The sequence below is a fragment of the Mus pahari genome, chromosome 10, assembly GCF_900095145.1.
Source record: "Mus pahari chromosome 10, PAHARI_EIJ_v1.1, whole genome shotgun sequence".
NCBI classification, from domain to species: domain Eukaryota; kingdom Metazoa; phylum Chordata; class Mammalia; order Rodentia; family Muridae; genus Mus; species Mus pahari.
Window position 1 is genome coordinate 80,055,449 of NC_034599.1, and position 8,939 is coordinate 80,064,387.

General features: G+C 46.9%; 1 protein-coding gene across 2 annotated transcripts; it reads left to right on the top strand.

Moving 5' to 3' along the window:
• Nucleotides 1-2,404: 2,404 nt before the first annotated feature.
• Nucleotides 2,405-6,011, top strand: Tpbg (trophoblast glycoprotein). Of its 2 annotated transcripts, none has more exons than XM_021206914.2 (2): nt 2,405-2,624; nt 3,681-6,011. In XM_021206914.2, exon 2 carries the CDS (start codon nt 4,009-4,011, stop codon nt 5,287-5,289), a length of 1,281 nt encoding a protein of 426 aa, XP_021062573.1. In that variant the 5' UTR covers nt 2,405-2,624; nt 3,681-4,008; the 3' UTR covers nt 5,290-6,011. The 2 variants fall into 2 exon arrangements, with proteins under 2 accessions (XP_021062573.1, XP_021062572.1); XM_021206913.2 differs by lacking the exon at nt 2,405-2,624 and adding an exon at nt 2,777-2,985.
• The last annotated feature ends 2,928 nt before the right edge of the window (nt 6,012-8,939 follow it).

The following is an 8,939-nucleotide window of genomic DNA, read 5'->3' on the forward strand; positions in this document are numbered from 1 at the left end:
AAATGAGATCGCAGGCTTGAGAATTTTAAACAGAGCTGGGATTGTTAAAAGACTATACAGCCTTTTGAAGTTGGACGGAATCTGTTTCTGCATTATGGGATACCTGTGCGTCTATGCAGCTAAGTAGAAGAAAGGTTCAGGTTTAGAGGTAATGCGTTTGGGTGTCAAAGGGAGAGATATGATGATTAATATCCACTTAATGGGGGAATCTAGTCTAGAATCAACTAGAAAAACAAGGCTCTGTACAGCTCTGAGAGGGGTTGTCTAGATTAGGTTAATTAAAGTGGGAAGACCCAAGTGAACTGTGGGTACCACCACAGTGTTGAGTGTTTAACTGAAATTAAAGTTAACACTGTGTGTTGTGCTTTCATTTCTTAAATATTCTGCTTTATGGAGACCTTTGCTTGCCCTGCACTGCTATCACTAAAATGGTTATGGAAATAAATCATAATTGATAACTGGAGAGAGAATAATTAAAGAGAGAATGACAACAGATGGTTTTGATAAGTGCCATCTCAATTCTCATGGAGATCTTTTGAATTGTACGTGTGGCTCCATTTTACAGATTCAGTATCAGAACTCCATGTAAGTGTTGGAGCTATAAACGCCTGTGTCCGGTTCTAAGTAGTTGCTAACGGCCGAGGAAAGCTGAAAGACACTCAGGTGTGCTGCTTATTTGGCTACCTCAGGCTTGCCCATATGATGACACTGTCACCATAAAGTTCACATGGGAAAACAATGCAATTGTGTTGCAAAATAAAAACCTCACGTTTTAAGTAAGTCTGTAACGTGTGTGTGTGTGTGAGTGTGTGTGTGTGTGTGCGCGCGCGCGCGAGTTGGAGGCACTCATAGCCACCCTTGGCTGAAGGCTGAGTATATCCTAAGATTGAGACTTTGCACAAATCTCTTCACCTGGCCTAGACGTGGAATGGGAAGACATGAAAAGCAGGTAGGTCTGTCCTGGTTCCATCTCCACCTTCCACTTGACATTGTTCTATACCGGCATGCCAGCTTCCTCGTGGGTAAATCTGGTGAGAAGATTTATCTTGGTTGTGATATGCAGAGTAAATTGGGTAATTGTTGTTATCAAGTGGCATGACTAGACAAGTAGACAACATTTGACCCTAGATGGTACTAGTTCATAGTCTTTTTTGTTTGTTTGTTTGCTTGCTTGTTTGGAAAGCTGAACAGAAAGGATGCGGGATGATAGTCCTAACGCCACAGTCTATCTCGCCTCGGAGGTGTATGTTGAGGATCTGATGAGAATACTTGCTTTTTTTCTAAATGCTAAGAAGCCAGAGCACAAGAGCACTTGCTCTTTTGACAGAACCATTTAAGACCACACCAGAAGATCAGAAAAATTCTTCCCGTGTCATTTACTTTACTACAAACGTAGGCAGTAAAACTGCCCTTTTCGGCGTACAGTCTTATGAGTTTTAGCATGTGTATGGGTTTATATAACCATCGTCATGATTGCCATACATATGACTTCAGCTTCGGAGTCGTTTTTTTTTTTTTTCCCTCTCAAAGCTTTTCACATTTATACTGCAAAACACTTTTAAAAATAAGAGAAAGGGATTTAGATAAATGTGCTGAAGATGCAAATTAATGAAACTGACTTTTTGCACAAATCTCTGCAGTCTCCAGGCTCTGCAGCTTTTTTTCCTGGGCCATTTTGGCTGGTGTTTGTGTGGACTATCTTTCTACAGAAAGAATCAGCCATAGATTCAGAACTGGACCGCCACAGTCATGATGCATGTTGTGGGGAACAGTCCCAGGCGTCCTTGACTTGATACTTTTATTCTACAGGGTCTTCTTTTTCCCAGCCTTATCTCTCCTATCATTTTTTTTCTCTCTAAAATGAAATAGTCTGTAATAACCCACACCTTTTAATTTGGGGAAAATTATTTGACTGAGGAAAAGCAGATAAAGAGTTTTTGAGAGAGCAATGAGAGGGCGTTCGGAACTCCAACTCTGTCCAGATTTAATGACATTGGTCCTATAAGCATTCCAGTCCTTTTCCTAATCCATCATCTGGCGCCTGCCAGCGCCCCCTGGGAGACAGACTTTGGGACAAACTTCTTTCCCAGGTCAGCCCGCCCACCTCCCGCCGCGAGCGCTCCCTGCGTAAGTGACTTGTGCTGACACAACGCACCGCATCTGGTGTAGGGAGCTTTCCGGGTGACTCACGTCTTTGCAATTTGCTTTTGTTTCTGGGGTGTTTTAGCTGCAATTTTCTTCCCTCTGGTTTTAATTTTGAGAGGAGGGGGGAACCACCCATAATGAATCAAGAATGGCTGTCCTTCCCAGTAACCCTCCCCCACTTTAAAGTTGACTGTCTTTACAAGTTTGATAACTACCCAAGACGTGCGGGGGTGGCACAGGTAGGAAGGCATTAACTAACTACCTCACAATCTGAAGTTGCCAGCCAAACCGAGCCACGCGAGAGGAGACTTTCTGAATCTCCCTCACAGCCCAGGCGTTTGCCGCGGCGGATGTAACCTGTGCAGCTCCTTCCTTCTACTGCTGCTTTGCTCACGCTTAAATCCTTCTCCTTCACTGCCAGCGGTGCCAGAGCAGCGTGAATTCCAAGAGATCCACCAGCGGTTTTGTTTCTGTCCGAGGTAAATACGCTATGCAAAATACGGAGCCACCAAAGGATGCCGGGGAGGGGGAACAGAAGGGTAATCCCTCACCTTCCCGGGACGCGTTGCTCATTTATCTCCGTCTGGGGGAGTTGCCCAGCCTAGGTCCCCCTCGTGTCCCTCCTTGAAGCCCCTACCTGGGGCAGCAGAGGTGGGCAGCGCGGTGGCGATCTCTCCTGCAGCCCCGGCCCTCCCCCGCCCCCCGGCTTGGTTTTTCCCAGCCGTGGAGGTTGGGCCAGGGGCTGGGGTGAGAGGAGAGTCGGCGCCCGCAGCAGGAGCCGGGAAGGCGCGTGGACTCGGGTGGCCCTCGGCGTTGGCTTTGCAGGCGCGGGGTGCGGAGGTGAGCAGTGGGGACCAAGCGGCCAGGTTTGGAGCTTGGAGGCGGGACCGGGGCTCCTTTCTATACTAGGGCGTGAGGAGAGCGGGGGGTCCTTGCTGCCACACCGCCCACGGTCCCACGGCCGCTTTGTTGGCGGGTTCCCTCCGTTTTTCTGGAGATGTCTGGACCCTCTCGGGATCCGGGAGCTGGATGGCCAGGAACTGGGGAGTCGAGATTAGGCAACAGCTGTACGGCTCTGCCCCCCTTTCCACACTAATCCAAGGAGGTACAAAAAGGAAAAAAAAAAAAAAAAGCTTGGAAGAGTCCCGTAACCCGAAACTTCGCTCTCATCCCAACCTGGGAGGGGGAGGAGCGGCGGGGGCGGGGACCCCGGAAGGCAGGTGGTCGGCCGGGGCGGTAGGAGCTGGGATCTGGAAAAGGGAGAAGTTTGCTTGCTGGACACCGCGGGGTCTGGGTGAAGTTCGAGGCGGGAGGAGGGCAATCCGGGCAGGAGCCAGGCGGGAGGTGGCCCGGGTCCTGATGGTGTGGGCCCGGAAGAGGCTGGCTTAGCGCTTGGGAGTGGGGACCGCGTCCCTCTAGGGGGGAAGGACGCACACAGAAGCTTGGGCCGGGTGGCTAGTGTGGAGGCAACTTGGCTCGTACTTGGGGTGCTGCGGCCGTCACTGCTCCTCATGCTTCTCTCCCGCTTGTCCCAGGTCGCTCATCCGATCCTGCCCCGAGAGAGGCGCCAACAAAGGAGTCGAGGAGGTGCCACCCACCCCAGCTGCGGCGGGAGGAGGAGCGCCAAGGCCCGTGTCCCGACCCGCCGTGCGTACTCACTGGAGGGAAGGGCGGGGTGCCGCTCCGGGAGGGGGACGCCCGGTGGCCCGGGGTTAGCCAAGTTCCAGCTTTGGCGTCCCCTCCTTGGCTCCCACGAGAGGAAAGTTTGCCGTCGACGCTTGCGGCCGGCTCGCGCCCGCCGGGCCCAGGCGGTCGAATCTTCGGAGCGGGCGCTGTCCCAGCTCCGGGGAACCGCGAGCCGCGATGCCTGGGGCGGGCTCCCGGGGCCCCGCCGCCGGGGACGGACGGCTGCGGTTGGCAAGGCTGGCGTTAGTGCTGCTGGGTTGGGTCTCCGCGTCGGCCCCCAGCTCTTCGGTACCCTCGTCTTCCACCTCCCCGGCAGCCTTCCTGGCCTCGGGGTCTGCGCAGCCTCCGCCGGCCGAGAGATGCCCCTCGGCGTGCGAGTGCTCCGAGGCGGCGCGCACGGTTAAGTGCGTGAACCGCAACCTGCTGGAGGTGCCGGCGGACTTACCGCCCTACGTGCGCAACCTTTTCCTAACCGGCAACCAGATGACCGTGCTCCCGGCGGGCGCCTTCGCCCGCCAGCCGCCGCTCGCCGACCTGGAGGCGCTCAACCTCAGCGGCAACCACCTGAAGGAGGTGTGTGCAGGTGCCTTCGAGCATCTGCCGGGTCTGCGCCGCCTTGACCTCAGCCACAACCCTCTCACCAACCTCAGCGCCTTTGCCTTTGCGGGCAGCAATGCCAGCGTCTCAGCCCCCAGCCCCCTGGAAGAGCTGATCTTGAATCACATCGTGCCCCCCGAGGATCAGCGGCAGAACGGGAGCTTCGAGGGTATGGTGGCCTTCGAAGGCATGGTGGCAGCTGCCCTGCGCTCAGGCCTGGCACTCCGAGGCCTTACACGCCTGGAGCTGGCCAGCAATCACTTTCTTTTCCTGCCTCGGGACTTATTGGCCCAACTGCCGAGTCTCAGATACCTGGACCTCAGGAACAACTCCCTGGTGAGCCTGACCTACGCATCCTTCCGCAACCTGACACACCTCGAAAGCCTCCACTTGGAGGACAATGCCCTCAAGGTCCTTCACAACTCCACCTTGGCTGAGTGGCAAGGCCTGGCTCATGTCAGGGTGTTCCTGGACAACAATCCCTGGGTTTGTGACTGCTACATGGCTGACATGGTGGCTTGGCTTAAAGAGACAGAGGTGGTGCCAGATAAAGCCAGGCTTACCTGCGCATTCCCGGAGAAAATGAGGAATCATGGCCTCTTAGACCTCAACAGCTCTGACCTGGACTGTGACGCTATCCTTCCCCAATCCCTGCAGACTTCCTATGTCTTCCTAGGTATTGTTTTAGCTCTGATAGGCGCTATTTTCCTCCTCGTTTTGTATTTGAACCGTAAAGGCATAAAAAAGTGGATGCATAACATCAGAGATGCCTGCAGGGATCATATGGAAGGGTATCATTACAGATACGAAATCAATGCGGACCCCAGATTAACAAATCTTAGTTCCAACTCGGATGTCTGAGAAACAGGACCGGTCAAGGAGGACTCTGCATGAGGTGTAGACTTAAGGGTTTTTCTTTCTCCCTTTACTAGGCTTGCTCCACTTCCACACTCCACCATAGACACTATTGACTCTGATCCTCGTTATGTAAAATCCTGGTGTGTTCTGTTAATGTAAGGACATGAACAACTGTGCACATGTTTATTTACCCTTTTCCTTTCCGTACTCCTCGATGCCTGCGGAGGGAATTTTTGTTTTTGTTTTGTTTGTTTTTTTTTTTCTTCTCTCAAGTCGCAGCATGGACTTGGAATAGTTCAGTTCAAGGTGTAGCACAGATAACATTCAACAGAGGCTGCCTCAGTTTTTTTGTTTTTTTTTTTTAGACAAAAGTACTTTATTCATAAATGAGTTTCACCCTCACCTACCTAAATGATGGAGGAAATATTGCATCCCCAAACTGCCTGCAGACCGTAGCAAGCTCTTACATAGAACTTTGTAGTGCACAGGAGCACCTGCATCCAAGAGCATGCGTACATTTTACTGTTCTGCATATTAAAAAGAAAAAGTTGCAACTTCAGATAACTTCTTTGACAAACTAAATTACTTTTTGATTGCAGTTTATAGGAAACTGACCTGAGGTTTTTCGGTGTTTTGTTTTGTTTTGTTTTTTTTTATAAACTGCATTGAGATCCAACAGATTGGATTGTTATAAAAAAAAAATCAATAAAAGAATCTTAAAAGAAGCATGTTGTGTTCAAGTTTGGTATTTTGAAAGGAGGATTAAGGGCAATGGTATTGAATAGTCTGGGTTCAAATACTAGTGAAGTTATTAGTTAGCAGAGCTGAGAATCAGCCTGGAGCAGTGTCTCATATAAATAGACTGGAGATAATTCTGAAATGATGGATTCTTTTAGGGCTTAAGTGGAATTAAAGTTATTTATAGGGCCAGAGTATTAGAGGTCCCCAAGTTAACGGTGTTCATTATGCGTTATTTAAAAGAGCATTGGGAGGTTGGTAATAGTGAAGAATTCTTTATGATAAACATGTCACAGCTGCCACTTTGTCTAGACTAATTTAGTTGCTAAGACAGAATCATTAGCCAAACTGAATGAAGTTGCTCCATGGAATTTTAGAGCCAAGTGTGAGTCATGTGGTGGCAATAAATGTGTGAAAATAAAGTATCTTAAAATATTTTGAAGTAAAATATCTTAAAACACAAATTAAGAGCAATATTTTCAGAGATCATAAATTGGAGTTCAGAGAGCCTCGAGAATCTGCTTTTAAATTTTCAAAGTGGAACATTGTGTTTCTTGGAGTTATTATGATCGTGTTTAAGGAGATAACCAGAGATAAATACTTGTATCTAGAGACAAGTATTATAAGTAGTTATTAGATTCTTATGTTCAGTATTTTAAGAATTTGAGGGCTTTTAAAAGAAGTCTTCTCAGCTCTGAGCACCATGAAAGTAAATGTATATACCTCCATAAGGAATAAATCATACTTAGGAATAAATTAAAGCAATTTCTCATTAACATTCTTGTCATCCTATACTCTTGTCTCATCTCTATCCCTCCAGCCCCTGCCATCGTCTGCCACTTGCAGTGAACAGTAAATTTTGTTAACCTGTCTCCAGGCCATTGATTGAACGAACTGAGGTTCAGCCATTACTTCAGATAGGAGGTCACTTGCGTCAGTAAATGTTAACTCTTTTTCATGCTAAGTGATTCATGTCTACGTTTGCTTTACATGTGAAATAAAACTTACGATTTGCTTTTTTTTATAAATAAAGTAGCTCTTAAGTTATGAAGCTCTTTGCAGATTACTGGATTGAGGAATTTTCAAACGTGGATCTATTCATTATTTACAATTGGTATATATAGTCTAGTGTGAATAGTGGGGCTTTAAGATCTTAAAGTTTATATGCATTACTTTGTGAAATAGTATTTACTATTATGGGTAGTATTTCTAATCCTATAATTACCTGAGTAAAGGCCAAATATTAGACACTCTTGTGTTTTATTGAATATGCTGAGTATTTATGAGGAATTCATAAACTGACTGCCATTATTTTCAAAGAATAATGAAGGTACACAACTGCCAAAATAGTAAAAACATTTAATATATAATAGGAATATGCTATTGATGACTGGTTGACTGATGCATAGATATTAGACAGTATCGATGAGCCTGTATTTGAAGATTACTTCTTTGTCACCTGATAATCAAACAGTTAAAATTGGAGCACTCTTAAAGATTCAGGAACTTTGGAGGTTCATTGGTTTTTATTTTGTTTGTTCGTTTGTTTGTTTGTTTGTTTGTTTTTCTATCAATTCCCAAACCAGTGATAACTATGAGAGAACAAAGATGGCCTCCTGCAGGTCAGGAGATGGCAGAGTTAAGGTTGTCGTCGCCCCCATAACCACTGTCCTGCTCTTCTGCATGGACCGGCTGAAGTGCTGGAGCTTTAGTTTGTATTGGCACAGTACGTGATGTAGACAGTACAAGTGTTCTAAGTTCTTGGAAGACAGGTGCTGAGTAAGCACACTAAGGATGTGGGAGTGATAGACAACACAGAATATAAACAAAAGTGACTCCATTTAAAATAAACAATTAGACTAGCTACAAATACTGTTCTTTACCATTAGACCTCGTTCTTAGAAACCCAGGGAGTTCCATTCTAAAAGTAAATTTTGGTTGCCTTTATACTTTATTGCAGAGGTTAAATATTCAGGAGACATCCTTTCTTGAATTTCATTTAAAGAAGGTTAGAGAAATACATTTTAATCTCCTAATTTAAAAAGCTATTCAAATATCTAATACATTTCTAGGCAGGAAAGATTTTAGGACAGTGCAGCTGTTTGCCCCCACATCCAGTGACACTCACTCTTCAGCATTAGTTCTTGTCGCCACCTCGACTGCCCTAAGTGCAATGTATCAGCCATCTATCAGGTTTCTCCTAGAAAACACTGAAACATTTGATGGGTTCATATCTGTTTTAAGGAAGAAAAGATGAACGGGAAGGCTGGGTTGAAACACATGAGTGACTCAAAATTATTAAGTTCTCATGACACATCATGATTGGCAATGAATGTGACTTAATGCTCATTGCAGTGATTTAACTGAAAGTCCCTTACTCCTGTTCCATCTTCTAAATGTGTCAGTGACATCAGGTACCCAATCCCTGGCTTTCTCCCTTAGGCATTGTCTCTGTTCTGCACCCTTGGGCCTGGCGTTCAAAAGCTGCGCTTGCTTAGTTGAAGATCTTAGAAGCATCGCTGTTCATCCTCCATATCATGTCTGCTTTCCATCTTGACTTCTCCAAAGATTTCAGTAATAGATACCACGAAAATCTGCAAGGCTGTGAGCTAAGCACATGCCTTCCTCCTGCCCCGAAATCCCTTCAGCCTTCAGCCTTCAGAGCAGCATCAGGAAGACAGACTCTCTTAGATCAGGTTGGGGAGAAAAGGGAGGAATTCTGTTTGTGGGTAACACAGGAAGCCTCTTCAGTAATTCCTCTTTGGAAGGTTTCAGCAGGGCTTGATGAAATCCCATACCGTCCAGTGTTCCTGTCCCCTATCAGATGGGGAAAACAACTCTGTGAAAAGTGGCTCCTTGAAGCCTTCATACCTTTTCATTCTTCTTGAAGACTGGAGTCAAAAAAGGCAGGCTCT

Excerpts from the sequence above, each read along its gene's own strand:
- Tpbg (XM_021206914.2), top strand. The coding sequence starts at position 4,009 with ATGCCTGGGGCGGGCTCCCGGGGCCCCGCCGCCGGGGACGGACGGCTG.